At 33.3% G+C, this 20,663-nt stretch overlaps 2 protein-coding genes across 16 annotated transcripts in view; both read right to left on the bottom strand.

Annotated features, from left to right (window-relative positions):
- LOC145318092 (long-chain-fatty-acid--CoA ligase ACSBG2-like) overlaps positions 1-2,100 on the bottom strand; it is an 18,796-nt gene extending 16,696 nt beyond the window's left edge. For all 10 annotated transcript variants that reach the window (XR_013879232.1, XR_013879233.1, XR_013879235.1 and 7 more), the window contains exon 1: positions 1,999-2,100. The gene's annotated coding sequence lies outside the window, so the exon portion shown is untranslated. The remainder of the gene's footprint in view (positions 1-1,998) is intronic.
- On the bottom strand, positions 2,066-20,663 carry rictor (rapamycin-insensitive companion of Tor). Of its 6 annotated transcripts, none has more exons than XR_013879231.1 (24): positions 19,718-20,663; positions 18,990-19,203; positions 18,706-18,781; positions 18,298-18,378; positions 17,525-17,576; positions 16,891-17,005; positions 15,974-16,077; positions 15,693-15,794; positions 15,098-15,339; positions 14,516-14,884; positions 13,715-14,402; positions 13,334-13,463; positions 12,913-13,081; positions 12,512-12,663; positions 11,696-11,842; positions 11,356-11,463; positions 9,468-10,845; positions 8,808-8,933; positions 7,758-7,927; positions 7,340-7,447; positions 6,778-7,240; positions 6,498-6,656; positions 5,982-6,243; positions 2,066-2,425 (listed from the first exon to the last, which is right to left on the bottom strand). XR_013879231.1 is itself a non-coding variant. In XM_080159431.1 (23 exons), the coding sequence occupies exons 1-23, from the start codon at positions 19,770-19,772 to the stop codon at positions 6,181-6,183; spliced, it is 5,271 nt and encodes a 1,756-aa protein (XP_080015557.1). In that variant the 5' UTR covers positions 19,773-20,663; the 3' UTR covers positions 4,210-6,180. The 6 variants fall into 6 exon arrangements, 1 of the variants encoding a protein (XP_080015557.1); XR_013879227.1 differs by lacking the exon at positions 2,066-2,425 and adding an exon at positions 4,210-4,942 and having other exon boundaries at positions 5,518-6,243; XR_013879228.1 differs by lacking the exon at positions 2,066-2,425 and adding an exon at positions 4,210-4,942.

The raw sequence follows: 20,663 nt of genomic DNA, 5'->3' as shown, positions 1-20,663 counted from the left end.
TTTTATTTAAGAGTTCACTGATTTTGTAATTACATAATGTTAAGGACAAATGAAAAATACAAATAGCTTAACTATTTTTGTCCATTTATCTATTCTCAATAGAAACCTACTATTTACTAAAAAGCCACTTGTTATCATTCTTAAATTGTCTAGTCACCTTAAATATAATGCATGTCTTGTTAACTTAATTACGGTCTTCTTTGTAAATTAGCTTTGCGATGCGATGATACTTCAAATAATCTTTGTTTTTTTTCTTCCTTAATAGCTAATTGGTACATCGAATTCACAGTTGATTAACTTTTCATAAAAAGTAACTAAGCAGTGTTTGTAGCTACTCTACACCTATGGTAAAAAATAACCCAAGAACAGAACCATGACATCTAAGCTTTTTATTGTAGAGAGGGATAGTATCAACAGGATAATAAGAGAGTGAAAGTAAGTAATACATATCTAGCAGGATAGATAAATTGACTCAATATCTCTATTTTTTATAAATAAGTTGAAAATTTCAAATGGGTGTCGCGAACAAAGTGATCCAAAACTAGGGTAAAGCGGGGCGAACTCGGTCTTTTTTTCGGTTTTTTGAACCTGCAAATCGTAAAAACTATTTTTTTTAAATGGGACCAAGACCAGTAGAAAGATCTCGGAAAAGTCGATCAGGTCCTAAAGGGACGTAAACCTAGGACATTGGGAAGTTTGTCAAAATTGATCTCTAAAACGGCACCGACTTCGCCCCGCCTTGAGGCGAAGTCGGTAGGGCATTTTCAAGCTTCAAAAAATCGATGACGTATTGATTTTATTACAGCATGCCCAAAAGGTAAAAGTTGCTAAATGTAATAAAGAGTATGCACAAAAAAATTTATTAAGATAGGTCAATTTTTTCTACCAAAAAAAATAATTTTTTCCGAAGTACGCGAAATTTGACTTTTTTTTCGAAAATTTTTTTGATAAAAAACATAAAAATACTACTAGAAAAAATAGTTTTTTATGACTTTAAAGGCCTGATCCTTAAAATTCAGGCAATTTTGAATAGATTTGGCCAAAAAAAAATTAGTTCTATTAGCAAAATTTCCTAAAAAAATCAAGTTGAAAAAAAGAGAAAAGTTTGGCAAAATCTGTGGTCGATTTTCCAGCTTCAAAAAACCTATGACATAGTGATTTAATTACAGCATGCCCTAAAGGTTAAAGTTGCTAAATGTAATAAAGAGCATTCACAAAAAAAATTATGAAGATCGGACAATTTTTTCTACAAAAAAAAATAAATTTTTTCTAAGTACGAGAAATTTGACTTTTTTTCTCGAAAATTTCACTTTTTTATATAAAATTGAAAAAGTTAGTATAAAAAGTGAAAAAACCGAATTCGCCCCGCTTCACTTTTAGTCGATTTAAGAAAAAACTATATAAGCTTTTTTAAAGTTATAAACGGAAATGGATAGCCTATTAGATTCTTAATAAGTCCCCTGAAGACGTCTAAGCTCTAGCTCTTACCAGTTTTTGTCCAACTTACCGTTTTTCCGACCGAAGCAAAAAAATAGAAAAAAAATTTTTTTGTCGTCCGACTTTAAGACCCAATAAGTACCCTAAAAATTCATCTCACAAAAATTTCACTTTATACTTTTTTGTAGGCAATTTAATAAGGAACAAATTTGATTTTATGTTTTTTTCTGTCAGTCGATTAGAACATGGAGAAAAATGTCATTTAATGAAGGTGGTCAAAAAAATACCGACTTCACCTCAAAACCGAGATCGCCCCGCTTTACCCTATAGTATTTAAATTGACGTTATATAATTTAAAACTTTCTTTGACGTAAACCTCCTATTAGAATATGCAAAATTACCCCTTCTCAAGATAAAAAAATTATGGTGGTAGGTTAATCCACAACCAATCTAAATGTATTCTCAAAAAGTTTAAGGCAAATGAATAAGAGAATATGTTCAAAACTTTGGGTACCAGTCCAATGTTGTCCCCTACCTCCATGTAAATAAAGGAGTTTTTACCTTCTTGTTTTCACATATAATTCATACATTTTAGCACTTCTTGTAAAAATCATTTTATTGCATCTTATCTGAATATAACAAAGTGTGAATTAGGCGCATCAAATTAAATGAGTTAGGAAAAGCCATAGAATTAGTGTCCAACAATAAAACATTTTTACAATTCTTTGAAATAGATTTGTTTGGGCTGGGTTTCAGAAAAAGAGAAAAAGACTCTAAATCCCATTACTTTAAATGTGTGTTTAAGCCTCGACTTGATTTGAAAAAGAAAAGTTAAACTCTCTTATTATTTAATTTTCCTCTAGAACTGCATAAAATTCAACTCTAGCACATTTACAGTTGAGGGTGGGGATGGACTATTGTAGAGATTGCGTGTTCCTGGGAAAGATGATGCTAAATACATCTCATATATCTCCCATAATAAAGCTTTCTGTCAGTAACAATTCAATATATTTGAAATAAAAATATCCAGAAACAATTTATGAACCTTGAACATGTGGAACAAATTACTAAAAAAGAAATTATTCTTTTTTATGGGAAAAAAACATAAAATAATTAACTTTCGATGCTTAGTTCTTACGTGTTAGCCAATTCAAATATTAAAGGATTTCCAGGGCGACAAGGTGCATTTTTCATAAAGATATTTTTATTTCAAATAGGGTTTCATAAATATCATTAGTACAATACTTGAGTAAAGCTATAAAATGAGATGTTTTAAGTGCCATATATCATCAAATCATGTGATCTCCCCTAATATGTATAATTAAACCCCGAACCACTTCATTATGCAATCTACATTTTCCTGGATATTTTGTCTACGGTAGACCATAAGTGTAAATCTTTACAGTACATTGTTTCTATTTGTTAAAGCAACACATATGATAAAAGAAAAAGATTCTTTTTAAAGTAAAATGCTTATATTTCAATCAAAATCTATATTTTTGTATTTTTTACCGATCCACTTCATTATGCAAATCAAAAGAAAATCAATGAGAAAACGTTTGTTTTGCCCTTTTCTCCACTTTTTAAAATTAATTTTGATAAAATAACAATTTTTTAAGAGATTTATGCATTAATTATAATGAAAAACAGTTTAAGGTAGATTTTATTGATTTTTCTAAATAAGAAATAATTGAAAAAAAGAAATTCTATCCCTATCACTTTAGAGGACAGCTGCCGACCCCCAGTCTTATGGATGAAGCTAAATACATGTAAAAAATAAAAATTTGTCTGAAAAGTATACAAAAATGTTTTTTGATGTGTTAAAATAATCCATTTTAAAATCTTGATTTTGAGGATGATGGCCTTTAAGATGCTCTTACTGGTGGTGATGGTGAGCTAAATGTTATCAAAGTGCATGCCCATGAAGAAAACTTATATATTGAACTATGGTCTAATTTTTGTAGTCATAGCAGCCTCCAGCCAAGCAATATTAAAAAAGAAAAAAATTGCAATTTTAATTACTAAAATTCATAAAGTAAATAATGTAGTTTTTAGATAATGGTTATATTTCATGTCGAGAGGCTCCACTGGAGGCTGCTATGACTACAAAAATGGTACATAGGTTAATAGACAAGTTGTTGTAATGGTCATGTACTTAGATAACATTTAGCTCACCTTCACCACCAGTAAGAGCATCTTAAAGGCCATCATCCTCAAAATCAAGAATTTAAAATGGATTATTTTAACACATCAAAAAACATTTTTGTATACTTTTCAGGGTAATTTTTATCTTTAACATGTATTTAGCTTCATCCATAAGACTGGGGGTCAGCAGCTGTCCTCTAAAGTGATAAGGATAGAGTTTCTTTTTTTCAATTATTTCTTATTTAGAAAAATCATTAAAATCTACCTAAAACTGTTTTTCATTATAATTAATGCATAAATCCCTTAAAAAATTGTTATTTTATCAGAATCATTTTTTAAAAGTGGAGAAAAGTGCAAAACAAACGTTTTCTCATTGATTTTCTTTTGATTTGCATAATGACGTGGATCGGTAAAAAATAAAAAATATAGATTTTTATTGAAATATAAGCATTTTACTTTAAAAAGAATCTTTTTCTTTTATCATACGTGTTGCTTTAACAAATAGAAACAATGTACTGTAAAGCTGTACACTTATGGACTACCGTAGACAAAATATCCAGGAAAATGTAGATTGCATAATGAAGTGGTTCGGGGTTTATATTTAATGAAATGAACAAAAACCATGAATTCTAATGAGGCGAAGCATATTTTTATTATCAATATCATAATTATATAAATGAAAATTTGTATCAAAATTAAGCAACTATAAACAAATAATAATAATGTACAACATCAATATCGTATAAATTATAAATCAAAACAAATATAAGCAAAACTGAAATATAAGGAAAATATTAAAAATATTAGGAATTGCTTTGTGTAAAAAAAAAACCTGACAATGCAGTGATAGGAAATTGGAAGAAAAATATTCTTCTTAACAAATCTTTCATTATACGTTAGTGATCAGTTTGAAAATTCAAATAAAGCTTAAAATATAGTTTTTAGAAAGTAGGAATTTCGAGGGCTTTCTTTATCATTGATCTATCCTTAAAACCCTGATTTAATTTGTTTTAATAAAAATATACTAACTGTAAATTTACATTATTTTCACACAGAAATGAATGTAATCAATTAACATTAATAATGAAATAATTCGTATATTCAAATCAATTTTCAAACGATATTCACTCAGAATAGAAATCAGTTCTTTCATTTTTGAAATCATCAGTAAAAAAGTTTACAAAATCAGAACTTCTTAGCAAAGGTTGAGTGATTATTAAAAATGTACCATTATTTTAAAACTTTCCCTTTGGCAAATCAAATTTTAAGATACAAATTGATGCTAATGGGGAATAAATTCACAACTTTGATATGTTTGTATTAAGAGTTATAACATTTTCTAACATATGAAAGTCATTTTCTAAACAAGTATTAAATAAAAGTTTGATAAAAATTTGAAAATTGACATTAGTTCCAATCTAACCATGTATAATCTGACAAAGTGGCAAATTGTAATCAATCTATTAATTAATAAGAGTTTATCGATGTACAGTAAGCTTTAACAATTATTTTGGAATTAAAAGTAGAAAATAATAAGGCAAAAGTACGAAGTATGGTCTTAATTACATTAATTATATTACAGGCTTTTATCTACGAAAAGGCTCTCAAGCACAGCACTAGGAGAGGCACAACAAAGTCAACAAATATTTGGAATATGTCAACAAAACTTGAACAATATACAGCGAGAGCGCAACGTGAGTTAACGCGCGTTTTCTCTTCCTCGCGATTCCTGTACATTACTGAGCTTTGACTATTTTTGAATTGGTGGAGGACTTGTTGTACATCTAACAATGTTCAAACGTACGATCTTTTAAAAATTATCAGCCTATCAGTTTATTCAAAAAGACCTTTCGTAGTTTTTCCGGTATGATGAAAAAATTCTACCCTCATTTCAGAATTTAGAATAAATCTAAAACTTTTAGAAAAAGTAAAAACTTGTATTTTGATTAATTTGTGTATTTATGTTATTAATAAAATTATAACTAAGATCACTATTGAAGTATTGGCAGTATAAAGTTATTATTAGACTAAGAATGTGCTATTGAGTAAAAAAGATTAAAAAGCATAAAGACAGTGATAGTTTTTTATTATAATTTCAGTACTTGTTTACATTATTTAGTCTCGGATAGAAATTCTTGGTCGTTAACTATTTCTTTAGGTTTGATCGTATTTTTTCATACTTCTTGATTCTCATTATGATTTACATTACTACTTAGGTATATTGTGAAACTATTTGTTTTCTTTTTTTTTATTTGGCTTGAACTCAAATGTAATGCCTTACTAATAAAAATCAAAAATCTTCACTACTAGTTTAAAAAGCACATTTTAATTAACTTTCTGTTATTTTCAAGTCATAGCAATTTATAGTATTGAAATAGCTGCACTTTTTTAAAAATTACCTTACTATTGTTATATAGGGACAATCTGAGTCTTATTTGTATAAATTACGATGTGATTTATCATAAAAAAATGGTAAAAATCAGTTCATCTTTTAAGAAAACAAAATCTTTGACCATGTATTATTATCTGAATATATCTTAATTTGTCCAGTTTAAGTTGGTAAACATTTGGCTTGTAATTATTAGAGCAGTCTCTCTCTTAGTTTGTTGTTGTTATTGGTTTCCCAGAGGGATAAATTATATTCTTTGCTTCTATCTCCATCTAAATTTCAAAGAAAAATATATATGACAGAAGGTATTAATTTTTTAAATTTTATTATGTTTTCTTCTGAATCAAGGAGTGGCCCAGCATTTTTATGACAGGGAGGGATTGGACAGAATGTGAATAATTGGGTTGGGTTAGTTAAGGTCAGGCATAGTTTGTTTAGGTTAGCCCTTAGCAGTGCAGTGGATAACCTACCGAAATCTAATCTCAAGGGTGCAAAATAGATTAAAGTGAAAGTGCCGGTTACTTGCCTGAATAGTATTAACTGGTGTAAATAACTGATGTATAAATTTTCTCGCATTAGCTTTATAATCATATTCTGTAAGAACAGCACAAACATCACTGTAGAAACAAAGGTCTTGGAAAACTTTCGGTACACGTCCACGCAATTTGTTCAATCCAATTTCCGCCTAAAAACATTCACTTTTAAATGAAATAATGTTTATGATTCTCCTAAAAAATTCGACTCTGGCTAAAATTGTATTAATTTTAATTTTGTTGCAATCTTGATGAAGATTTGAGATTCCTTACCTGTTGCCCAAATCTGAGTGAGTTCAATTGACCAATAAAATCCAAAGCCTCCGTCTTAGCCGAGTCAAAATTGATAGGTGGTTCAATTGAATCTTGCGAATTCTTTCCATTACCCTCTGCTAACTGATTGTTACTTGTGGTTAGCGAAGGATTCCAGGACTTACGCTTGACCTCTGGACTTTGATTGGAAGAGGGAAGGCTTCCTGATAGCAGCAAAGATGACCGAATATCATCCTTTGTAATGGATAGGGAAGCAGCTCTTGGCCGAGCAGACGGCTGTAGGCGGCAACAGGAGAGACAATTAGCAGGCGAATGACGATGGGAGCTGTTTAAGAGGGCGCCAACCATGACAGGCAGGTCGAGACTGTGAGGGGAGCCAGGTTTGCTGGAACCTTGTGGTGGATATATCACTTTTGAGTTGAGGGGAAACACCAGGCCCCAATACGTAGAATCCTTTTCAGTTCTAAATTAAAATTATGCATTTATTTAAAAACTAAACTTATTCAAAATTAAACCGATAAGAAATATGTTTATTAAAATCAAATCATAACATTAAAAAAACCTTGTAATGTTAATAGCAGGTCGGACCAAAGGCATCGGCAGTGTTCTGATAGTTTCGGCTATAGACATTCGCTTTCCCAACACTAAGCTTGGATTTCTGTGGAGGTGTCTTAAAAATTAAAGAAATGTAAATTAGATCTAGTAAAGTTAAGTTGGATCTAGTGCAGTTAAGTCTTTTTCGCGCATTTATGTGTGCTGCAAGATAACTGTGCTGTGCATTATTGAGTAATGGTTGTTCCCGATTATTTGTGACCTTCTTTAGTTGGTAAAAATTTTGTCCAAACATAATTTATACGCGCAACCGTTTGGCCCTATCAGCCTTTACTCAGTTTTTTTTTTAAGATTATTGTTCCAAGAAACATGACAAGCACCTAATTAAAAAAGTTAAAAGTTTTCTTTTTTTTAAATGTAGGGCCTACCTGTATTCCAGAGACCAATTGTTGCTATCCTGTCTGGACAAAGACAGAGCTGGAGGGTGCCCTGACCCGCTCACGACGGAATGGTCTCCGTCCTCGGATTCACTTAGTTGGGGCCGTCGCTTGATTCTCGTCCTTGCTAACGACCCAAGGCCATATGGATCATATACACCCTGAACATGTGGAAGCAATCAAAAACAAGTAACATGCAATCTCATAATGTATGTATATTACGGTGTCCCAGAAAAGTCATTTTTTTTAAATTTTGACAAGCACACTATCTAAACCTAGCACTCTAAGGAAATTATTATGATTGAACCCAAAAGTTCTGGGTCCATTATTTCAGCTTTATGTAAATTTCGAATTTTTAACTTCCCCCTTATGAGGGTCAAAATTTTATTGCATCAGAACCATGGCTTCGGGGTGCTCCCAAAAGAGGTCTTAGGGAGTAGAATCAGGAATCAAAGTCCGTTTTAAATATCTCGCTCCTAATTTTAGGAAAATCTTAAAAACCTCGGAAAAATGACAATTTCCCCAAAAGCCATAAAAATGGTGGTTTTTCAGTTATTTCTCAGGCTAGAAGCGAGATATTTTTAAACGGACTTCTACTCCTCAAGACCTTTTCTGGGAGCACCATGAAACCATAGTTCTGATGCAATAAAATGTTGACCTCCATATGGGAAACTATCCGAAACTATAAAGCTGAACTAAATGTCTTTTAGAGGTACCAGTGTTCTTGTAATGAGTAATGACACGGTTTACAATAGTGTGCTATTTTTTTTCTTTTTGGGACACCCTAGTGTATATTCATCGAATCGTTTAAAAGACAGTTTTCTTTGCGGAAAAAAATGAAAGAATATATTCTTATTTTGTTGGTCCAGAGGTACCAAACAACCTAACATGTTTTTTGTCTTTGTTGTGGAATTTTATTTATAATACGATACATAATTACATAAATCTAAAATGTTGTAAGTAGTGGTAATTATGGACGTCAATATATATTTTTTTGTTCCCCCCACAAATATAAAGCAAAATTTTCTTAATATAACTTACTCTTTGTCCCAATGATCCATAAGAGCTGACACTGCTTGCACTGGTACCAGGCTTTATGTTAGAATGGACTTCATGTTTGGTGGCTGTAAACGCTATTCCCATTGATCCTTCTATCCGACTTATATCCTTGAAAAATGCAAACATTACTTACTTATCGGCGTTTTGCTGCTTTAGCAAATGATAACATTATTTTAACAAAAAAAAATTTGGATTGACTGCAGTTCACGGTAAAATATTCCTGGTAACCTAATATTTCCAAAAATCTATGAATTTTAAAGGCTGCTAGCTGCCAAACGGCTGAACGTACAGATCTACAAATTATCTGGAATAGCCAAGATCCAATGATGGACAGGGAAAGCTTCACTGAAGAAAAAACGCGTAAATAGGTCATTTTCGCGCATTTCTCTGCACTGCGAGATAATTATGCATTATTGGTTATGGCTATTCCAGATTATTTGTAGGCCTTCTTATGCCGCTTAAAACAGTGTGCGGGCAAAGTAAAAGTAGGAATATGAGATCATGATTCTTACAAAAGATTCTAAGTTAAATAGGTATTCTTCCAACTCAATTTCTTTATTTCACCCTTTTATACCTTATTGCCTTTTGTTACATCCCAAAACCAGTTTCATTAGTATTTCCCGGCATATTTATACAAATTACCTTAGATTCAATTCCAGTTCCAGATGAAATAGAGGTAATAGAAGTATCCATCTGATCACCAGATGGATCTGGCAATTCCCTGCCAGTGTGACTAGATCTGCTTGTATCCAACTGAATGTTGGTCCTGCTGGAAACCGGCGATTCAATCTCTATCCCTGTACTAGTAGCGGGACCCTCCGACTCTGTTCTACGGCGCACCACTTGTTTCACAGCCTTCTTCTGGTGGGCGTGGTCGACAGGAGTTGACTGGGAGCAAGGTTCCTCAAGGATTTTTTCCATAGAAAATATTTCGCCTGGCATGGTGTCTGGTGACGCTGGTATTACAGTTACAGACGATGCCTCCTCCATGCTAAAATTAAGCTTTAATCCACCGCCGCCACTTAAACCTGACAGCACACCGAAGCCCCCACCAACAGAGCTCCCTTCATCCTCGTCAGTTTTAGTCCCTCCGCCTGTACTAGATACCGGGGTTCCCTCTGGCGGTGTGCAGCCGGATGATAATGTCTTACTTCTTCTCCTGAAGCTGTTCCTAATTTTGGCAATACTGGAGCCAAGTCTACCACTATCAGACAACCTTCTGCTTGACACCCCGACACCACTGGTTCTTGGTTCTGATTTGCTAGTATTGGTTCCGTTGCTTGACCCTGCAAACCAATTAGTTATTTTTTCTGTAAATTTATTAGATGCTTGTGGCTCCGCCGAGGATCTGCCCGTCTCAAGAATGGTTTGTGAGGCTATACTGTCCTCAGTACATTCACTGGTAGTTTTCTTCCTGCGTGATTTTTGAGTGGAACTCTCCCTAGAGCTGGTGGTTCCTATAGATTCCTCAATTAGAATTGTCGGCCTGTCCTCCACAATCCACGAGTCATCTAGATTATTATCCGGCTCTACAGTAGCTGTAACTGAACTGTTTGCTTCCTGCTGTTCCATCATACAATCCTCTGCACATTCCCACCATTCATAGGCTATGGGCCAGGTTTCAGATCTTGAATGTCTGACAGTTGCCCAACCCCTACTTCCTAAAGCAAGGGCACCTTCCCTTGTAGTTGCAACTAGGCCTAATGCATAAAACGCAGTGCCTTTAAGCGATAGAATATTACAATTTTCAGCTACGTTGACCAAAATATTAATGATCCCCTGCTTTTCAAGATGAGCAGCACCCAGATTTGAAGCAGCGACGCTGCCGAGAGCCCAAATAGCTGCTTTGTATTCTAGCCAAACCTCCTCCATTCCAAAGCTGGAGTGACGAGACGAGTCAATGCTTGATGGAAGGCCAACAGATGGACGAATTTCATGGAAGTTCACCGAATCTAATTCTCTCAAGCTGTCCATCATTTTCCAGTACGTTGTTTCTTTCAGCAGCACATCAAATCCATCACTAAAATAAAAATATTGTTATTTTAGTTAATGAATTAAGTTTCAACAAAAGGGAACAGCTGTTAAGTAGTGTTTTTTTTTAAGGCTCTTAATAAAAACACTAGGAACTCTTACTACGAATCAACTTAGCTTTTAAAATGCTTGTTTCAACAAATTAGTTGCCCTTTTATATGATAACTAGCGGCTTCGCCCCAAGAGGTAATTAATTTTTTTAAAAATTAAGTACCACTGGAGCTACCACCACTAATTTCAAATTATTTTTTTTTAAATAACCTAAAACCACTAGTGCTTACCGAGATCTTAGGGGACAGACAGACGGACGGACGGAAGACAGACATCAAAATACTTGGTATTATAGATACAGAAAAGTAGCCTAAAACCAACCTAAGGCTAAAATAAAAACAAAATAGTCCAAAATTAGAGAACTTAATCAATTCAGTAGTTATTGAAATCTTATGCTTCAGACAACGAACCTACTACTTTATATAACAGGATAAAGAAATGCCATTACCCTGTCTGTGCAAGTTGTCCATATAAGTGAGGTGGTACATATGCATCTCGTTTGTCCTTGTTTTGCTCACTGCTCCGCCGACCATACATTCCAAATCCGTCCAAACTCCTAAAAATGAATTACAACATACAGCCGCTTTGACAATATAAAACGTGTGGTTTTAACTTTTAACGTTTCTGTATTTATATATAACTAAGAGAACTTGAGGGGAAAATGATAAACCATTTAATTTTAGTTTTAAATAGATAACATTTTTGGTGAAGGCGAGCTCATTTTTCTGGGGGCAATTTCTCCTGGAAGAGTAAAAATAAGATCAAAACATTAAACTATAAAACTTTACCTTTGATGAAGAGTAAAGCAGTCATTTAGAAGTCCCTCGACCATGAGTACAAACTTTTTGTTAAATGTTTCTGCCCAATACGCGAGCTCAGATTTGAGCCAATCTATGCTGTACATCACATTGAATCCACTACTGGATAACAAGAATCTAAAAAAAGGGAAGATAAGTTTCATACCTTCATTTTACTATAAAATATTTTTTTTACGAGAAAACAAACAGGAGTTAAAATTTCCATTGGGGTGAGGAGAGAAATTTAAGAAAAGCCCAGAGCTAAAGGACAAAAATGAAAAGGAAAAAAGAATGTATACACCTCTGCAAATAAATCTTAGTTGAAATAACATTCTTGCCAAATTAGGTAGGTATTTATATTGGTGAAGGGAAAAATAAGTTAGAAAAAAAGAAAAACTGGGTGAAGAATACTGAGTTTGTAAAGGCGAGTTTGTCCTTAATTATAAAGAATTTTTCAACATTTCTGCTAAATTTTAAACAATCTTTAACTTGTTCTTTAAGATAGTTTCAGCAGGGACCTTTTTCTAAGTGGATTGGAGGTCAATGAACGACACATTTGTGTAATCCTGACTAATGATAAACAAATATTTTTCTGTAGATTGAAATCAATGGTTTATAAGTTTGATTCTTGCTATTTTGTAACGCCAAATCAAGATTTTTAAAACTTGATAATAAAAATTTTAGGAACCAGTACAATTTACAGCCAAATGTCAGTCACCTCTTCCCTTCTTGTAAAACATTCGATGTTCTAATTATAGCAAATGAGTCTTTAAAAGAAAAAAAAACATTCTAAAAAGTTATGATTACCTGACAAGTAAGACCCTGCCTCGTGGACCTAATCTCTGTAAAGCTTTGTGACCACTCTCACATAACAAACTTGATTTAGCAGCAACTAGAGCCTCAAGATACATCTTATCATCACAAACCTCCTCTAGAACTGTTAGAGCAGCAACAGATACCTAAATCAAACAATTGAGTTTTGTTCAGAATTTTCGTATGTATTAACTTTAAAATGCATCCTCATTGTGCAATTTAATCAAATTATTTCTCGATTCATTCTTTTGTTAGCTACAATATTTTAGAGAGAAATTAATAAATGATTTACGTTAAAAAATTATTAATTTAGTATAGATATAAAGTCTATGAACTACCCTCTAAAATTTTTTTCTTTAATAAGATATGAAGATGTGGAACAAATAAAAACTAACCTGCAAAGAATTATCCTTTAGTTGTTCAACAAGAAGCTCAATACCAAACTGAGAGAAGCTTGGAAAGCCCATCCTGGCCAAAACTCCCAACCATCTGATTGTGTAAAGCCGCCCAGCTTCTGAGTGGCCAGATAAGGCCTTGCTTAAGATAACTCGCCAGTCAACAGATCTGTACATAAAAATTTGATAGAAAAGATAATTTTTCAATAAATCATGCAGTAAACCTCTAAAATGTGGGACCCCCCCCCCCCCTCAAAAAAAATAATAACAAATGGAACTCATATATAAGCTTGTCCATACACCCTTTCCCATTAAAAAAATCTTGATATTCTTGAAGTACAAAGTATAATTTCCATTTTCTTTGGGCATGAGAGAAGGGACTGTAACACCATTTATTCCATGAAGACAAGAATAAACTAACCTGTAATCAACACAAGAAACCACAAGCTTCAGATACACATCCATTCTGTTCCCTAATAGACTTAAAAGCATTGATCTGGCATCCTGTCTTTCTAGAGACATTCTACCCTGTTCTGTTGAGGTTAACCGGCCTAAATATTTAAGTAGATTTATCATAGCTTTTAATTGCTAATAGTAATATTTTTCACTAAAAAGTTGCATGCAGAGGGTACAAATGGCAGCTTGAAAAATTTTAGTAGCTTACGATACAGAAAACAAAGTCTGGAAAAGTGTCGAGGAAAGTAATTATTGTTAGAAATACTAATTCCTTAATATCTGGGCTAGGATACAAAGTTAAATTCAGATTACTTAAGATAGCAAGTACAACACATTGAATTATTACCTATAAATAAGAAGTAAAGTTGACAGGCAGTGTTACTAATTCTTGATGGAGACAACATACAATCATGGGCAGACGCTGAACCTATCACTTCTTTCACACACTCAAATATATCCGCCAACAATTCGTCCAGATATAGTGAGCTATCTGGTTCAACTGCCGTTCTCCGCTCAATATCTGTATTGTGTACAATAGAGCTGACGAGAAAATCAATAAGACTAGCACCTATCCGAGCATGATCACGCGTTCGCTGAGTGGCTAACTCAAGTCGGCTAAACATATTAGAGGAAGGCTTGAAATAATCCGTTAGCTTTTTGATGAAAATTTTGTAATTTGAATCCTCAAGGCGTTTTAGTCCCTCACTGGGCCAGCGCAAAACAGACATAACTGCCTCCCATTTCCAGGACTGGGGATCTCGATTTGGTATAACTTGAGACTCTTTCACACCCGCCATAGTTGCATTTTCAATGGCCACACTGGTTGATTGAGACAGTGGGGCACTACTGGGAGTGGGGGCTGGAAGGGACAGGCGGTCGCCAACAAAGCTTTCGCCAGTAATAAAGCCACTGAATTGAACTGCCTGTTGGAGAAGAAGAGATTGTGGGCGGGGACCAAATTTCTTCATGGCATGAAGTCGCTGCAAAGCAGAAACTGCTGAAGCCGCGCGAACTGATTCTTGTTTGTTGAATTCCTATAAACATTAAAATATGTTTTATTATAAATAAAAGAGTATTGCTTTGTTCAGACAAATTAAAGGCTTCAATTTAAAGGTTTATAAAGGAAGGTATAAAAATTTGAACTTACCAAACTGCTCATGGCAATACGGTCAGCAATCTCTGGTAAACACTGGTGCATTGTTCCAACTTCTCTTGGCAACAGCTGTGTGACTAGATGAAGAAGTTGGCCCAAAAGAACAGTGGCACGCACAGACAACACTGTATCACTGCTAGTGATCACATCTATGAGCGCACTGGGCAGCTTGCACTCCAGATAGCAGGAGAGCAGCAGACAGAAGTGGTTTTCAATTAGGTTGGGTCGACTCTTCGATAAATGGGGGAAAATATCCCGACCTTCTGCTGCAACGAAGCCCTCCGCGAGTTTCCATGATTCTTTTGGATCTGAAGGATCAGCTGTTTGCATAGCAACATCAAATTCTTCTGTCCAATCAGGTACCTGATAAAAAAAGTTTGAATTCAATTTTAAAAATGTTGACATATAAAATAAGATAGATGGGTAATTTGTGTCCCCGCTAGGTAATGTACTGCTTAAAAAATTCTTAGATTACATTAGAAAAGCCAAAAAGTTTGATTTGTTAAATTTTAAATCATTTATTTTTCTTTTTTTTTGTAATTCTGATTGCTGATTAAGAAACTTAGGTTAATTTACCTGTAGATTTAGAGATTTATAGATAATATCCAAAACCAGCCTTCTGGTCTCGTAGGCCACCTTCCTTGACTGATGTGTCTGTATGGTCAACACCTCCACTAGTGTTTGGATAGGTCGAGTTATTAGGCTGGGGTTGTTCAGATGCAGTATACCCGACCAGGAGCGTAGCATGGACAACAGTGCTGTGCTGGCACCCTGCAAGCGGATCTCATAAATTCGCGCATCCTCTGGCTTCTCGTTTTCTAAGTAAATAAATTTAAATTTATCATGTTAAATAATCAGAAATATTATTGTAATTGTTTTATGGTGTATAAGTATGACATACAAAAATAGGAATTCAACTCATTATATCTAAGTACATATAAATAACTGTTCATAAAATAAAAACTTCATTTATGTTTTCTAAACTAGAATTACTCGGAATAAAAAATATTAAATCCATGTTAGTTGGTTAAACTTATAGTATCAATACTTTTCAACCAATTTTAATCTACAAAAAGGGTGGGTGATGATGCATCAATTTAACGTCCATTGTTAATGTTATATCCCTTAAGATTCCTACAGCAACAATCTTGAAGAATTAAAGAAAACTAACCTCCACGTAGGCGTAGCTCTGTAAATGGCCCGACTAAGCATGAAAGATCCAGACCACATTCATCACGAAACCAGGGAATATTGTATAAGCGGAGAAGACAACCTGATAAACAAGTAAAAATATGAAATATCGTATGGTCTAGAGAAAATATCGAGAATTCCTAAAATAATAAAATTTGTAGGTATTAGAGTTATACAAAGTTATATACCTATAGTTAAATAAATTGGGATAAGTATTTTAGGCTCTTTACGCTGAATGCATACTGAAAACATGTGACATACCTATGATTGTTTCTATAATATTGGGCGGAAGGTCTTGGCAGAAAAGTATTTGACGAAGATATCTTACACATCCACTGTACACAAACAATGAAGGATTCTGACAGCTGAAATTAAATATAACACATATCATATAACTTCTAGAGGAGATTATAGATTTTTCTGGAAGACATAACTTAAAAATAAAAAGCAAAGAATGATATGCCTGGGTATATTATATTAATGCAGTAATACAAAAGGGGGGAGGCGGATGTGCCACTTTTTAAAACCAAAATTAAAACGTGCATGATCTCAGCCCATAAAAGAGTTACAGCTCTAAAATTCGGCACAGCAGTTGTTTTAGTGGAGAACAATATGGAACTGTGAAGAAATGGCGGCGGAACCACCGCTCCCACCGAGATTTTTTTGCCTTTTTTCGCCATAATAGACAATTTTCATCAATCTGAGATAAATTTTTTTTCATAAAAATTTCCCTTATATTTTCACTTGACACTTGATTTTTACACTTGCAATTTTTTTCGCAAGTGTCACGTGAAAATATAAGGGAAATTTTTATAAGAAAAAAAGTTTATCTCAGATGATTGAGAACTGTCTAATTTGGCGAAAAAAAGGTACAAAAAAATCGGCGGGTAACGGCGGTTCCGCCGCCGTTTCTTCACAGTTCCATATTGTTCTCTACAAAAATAACTCCTATGCCGAATTTTAGAGCTGTAACTCTTTTATTGACTGAGATAATGCGCGTTTTACTTTCGGTTTCAAAAAGTGGCACATCCACCCCCTCCCTTTTTGGTCCTAGTTTAAGTTATGATAAAGCTGGCGTTGCAAGTACAAAAAAAAATTAAATTCTAGAGTTAAGACTGTCTTATTCAGAAACTTCCCATGGATACTTCTTATATTACAAAAACAAGTAAATGGATTACCTTAATTGACAAAGTAAGGCTAAGGATGCCCGGCGAAAGTTATCTTTTTTCTTTTCTCCCTTCTGAGTAACCGCTATCAAAGATTTGACAAGTATTGGTGGGAAGCACTGAGGACCTAATCAATAATAATATTAATCTTTTACATGCATCAATTCAATTTTGATTTATGTAACTTGTGTGTAACTCTTTTCATTTCTAAAAGTTGAAAGTGGGGTAGGGGGAGTGTGACTCTTTATGAAACCAAAACTAAAAGTCGAAGGAAGAAAAATAAAAAAAGAGTTGCAACACTAAGTTTTGCATGGCGTTGCTGAAACCCTTTTTTTTTGGTTAATTTCCTGTGACTTTTAGTTTTAGCTTCAAAAATAAAATACACACGCCCTACATTTCTATTAACATTATCAAAATTGGAATTCAGCATATCTATCTAGAACTTTTTGATTTTAACTTTAAATAAAATTGAAATATTTGAGACTTTATGTCGCAAAGGTTAAAAGCTTATTAGCTATATTGTTTTGCTTGAACGGAAGCATTTTTTATTTCTTAAATAACAGTTTTGGTAAAGACTTGCTTTATCTATTATTTGAGTCCTTCTATTTTGGATGTCATTATCACTGTTTTATTTGTAATTACTCACCATGCATAAGCAATTGTTTAACTAATTTCACAGCCTGGAGTCTCTCATTTCTAGCAATGAGGCGAATAAATTAGAGGCATTGATCTTGATTTTTAAAAAAGACTAGTTCAGTGAATGATCAAGAGAAAATTACCCAGCAGAGACTGAATTTTTAATCATGGCTTTAGAAGCTTACTGAAGAAAACACACTAAATTTCGAAATCCGCATCTGTTTCGGATGAATACGCCAATATTTTGATACCTAATTCGATAAGAATCCGAATTCGAATTTATGGAAAATGCATGGATTGCCATCCCTGATAGAAACATGTTTTTTTTTAAGAATTACATATTTCATAATTTAATATTTAGAGAAGAATCAACATCATTTTATGTAAAGGGGGGGGGCGAAAGTGACACTTTTTGAAACCAAAACTAAAAGTCAACAAAGGAACTCAACTAAAAAAAACAGTTACAGGTCTGAGATTTTGCATGGCAGTTGCTTTATAGGGGTACAATATGGAACTGTGAAGAAACGGCGGCGCAACCGCCGAAAACCGCCGTTTCCCGCCGAAATTTTTTTTGCCTTTTCTCGGCGGTTTTCGGCGGTTGCGCCGCCGTTTCTTCACAGTTCCATATTGTACCCCTATAATGCAACTGCCATGCAAAATCTCAGACCTGTAACTCTTTTTTTAGTTGAGTTCCTTTGACTTTTAGTTTTGGTTTCAAAAAGTGTCACTTTCGCCCCCCCCCCCTTACAATCTATCTAGATATAAATTTATTTTGCTATTCCTGTTATCCGAGTCTAGATCAATGATTCTAACAATGAGGAGATGCAGGTTGACGGCTACCAAAGAGCTTACATCTTGATGGTTCTAAATATTTGATTTATATAATTCTAAGGTACAAATGTCAGATAAATTAATGCTAATTAGGTACCTAGGTACTTTTTTTTGAAAATGTAGCGACATCTGAATAGTTGAATGATTAAGGTATTTAATTTGATACCTACTTTTTAACAATGTTTCGTCTAGTTAGTATAAACGATGGGTAATCGAAATATAGGCAGTGTTTACTAAGTATTTCTTCTAAACAATAAAAAGTAAGCTTAGAACAAGCTTATGGAGATATATTAAGAGTAATTCTGGTCGTCTTTTGTGTGATATATTACAAATCTTAATCAAGTAATTTAATACAGTTACCTTGACGAGGTATCTAACTGAACGTAGCGTCGCAGATCTGACGTCTCCATTATCACTCAGTAGAGGTATTCGTAAACTAAGATAGAAAATTAAGGTAATCATAATATGTCTTTGCTCACTAGATAAATAATGATTTCACAACAATAATGGCTATCTATCTTTGTCTAAGTCACTTAAACAAATGAAATATTTTTATGCACTTCCTTCTGACACAACTCGCGAATCATAGTTTTTAAAATTAATGAACAGAGAATTTGATAGGTATACAAAAAAATTTTACTTACCACAATAAAATTTCTTTGATTCTAAGTCCTAGGTCTGTAATTCCGTCCCTGGGATCGACCGTGGATAAAAGCTTGATTAGAGCGGAAAGATATTGGATCTTTTTGTGATCGCTGACGCCGGCTTTGACACACACGTTCTCGAGTATTTCGAGCATGTGGTCGACCCGGCTTTTGCTTTCGTCAAATTTGATTTCATCTTGTCCGCCTCCACGCTCTAAAACATATCAAAAGTACAGGTTGAGCAAGTATAAGGTATAATAAACAAGTGAAATAAATCTTAAATAATATTTGGGGGGCAAATGGAGAGGTCGTCAATTTTACGATGTGTTGCCCCCAACGACAGCTGAAAACCACATATATGTTTCGTGATTTTTTCCGAATTAATTTCATTGTTGGTAGAAGTTGCAAGTTTAAAGAAAAACAATCAAATATTGTTTGGAATAAAATGTAAGATTAGTTCACCATTAATAAGTAAAATCAAGTTAGTTATATCTATGAACCAGGAAATGTTAGTTAATGTGATCACGTATCAGATTTTTAAAAAAGTTTAATTCTCAACAAAAACCAACTTACTAGACTAATAAAAATATTCAAGCATAATATACTAAGTTTCGTAATTAATTGATCCATACAATCTCGGGAAAGGAGATTTTAATCACAATTAGCCAATCTACGTTAATAAATAAAATAATTGTATATATAGTATATATAAAAAGGAGAACACAAACCTCTCCTAGGGAAACGTTTATAGCTTCTGGGCTGAAGCCCATAGCGTCCAGCCATTCTAGGGTTCACATCTTTCTTTATTCCATCTTTAAAAAATACATCATTCTGTTAAAATTATATTACTAGGTATAAAATATTTAATTCAGGTTTGATTCAGAATCCCCACGATCGAGATTTCACATGTAGAATAAACTCTTTATTAATATTGCGACCATGAATATAATACATTTGAATCTAGCTTTTAAATTATATAATCACAATGACCGGCCGGGGTGTTTCATTATGTATGAATCACGAGATACATATCTGACATCAAACACTTCATTAAAAGTCCAATTTTGATATGTTCTTATGTACCCACTAAATCTTATTATAAAAATTCAACTTTGTGTGATTATTTAAAAGTTGATAAGGACTTTGTATGTGTAAAATGTAGAAACAAACATTACAGGATTTCACCAACAAAATAATATATCTAATGTTAAATAATAATTTTCTAACAATTTAAGTCACGATTATATCACAAAATAATTAACCAAGTAAATTTTAATACGCCCTGCGTACAAATACTTGAATTTATCAACTCAAAGTACAAAAATATTAATATATATATGTACATATAAAAAAATCACAATAATATTAATTCCATAACATTCATTTAATATCAAAGTTTTGGTATGTTTATTTATCTCACTAGAACCATTAATAATGTAATTCGCTTATTATTATCATAAATTTCACAATTGTATATGATTTTAACGAAAAAACGCAAAATAATCTTTTTTCTTCGTAAACGTGCTTTGGAAGATATACGCTTAAATGCGCAATAACATATAAAATGCCGCTATCTATTATAAAAGGCAAATTATTCCTTATTATAAATTTATTCCTTTTTCGCAAATTAATAACTTACATTTGTTTAGACTACCATAACTATGAAAAAAAATT

Source organism: Acartia tonsa, chromosome 4, assembly GCF_053477335.1.
Source record: "Acartia tonsa isolate MP-2025a chromosome 4, ASM5347733v1, whole genome shotgun sequence".
Taxonomy (NCBI): Eukaryota; Metazoa; Arthropoda; class Copepoda; order Calanoida; family Acartiidae; genus Acartia; species Acartia tonsa.
This window is presented reverse-complemented; position numbering and strand designations above follow the sequence as displayed.

Coding starts and splice junctions, on each gene's coding strand:
- rictor (XM_080159431.1), bottom strand. CDS start 19,772: ATGGCTGGACGCTATGGGCTTCAGCCCAGAAGCTATAAACGTTTCCCT. Junction 19,204..19,717: donor TAAACGTTTCCCTAGGAGAG/GTTTGTGTTCTC, acceptor GATATGTTTTAG/AGCGTGGAGGCGGACAAGAT. Junction 13,464..13,714: donor ACTTTACTTCTTATTTATAG/GTAATAATTCAA, acceptor TTAAATATTTAG/GCCGGTTAACCTCAACAGAA.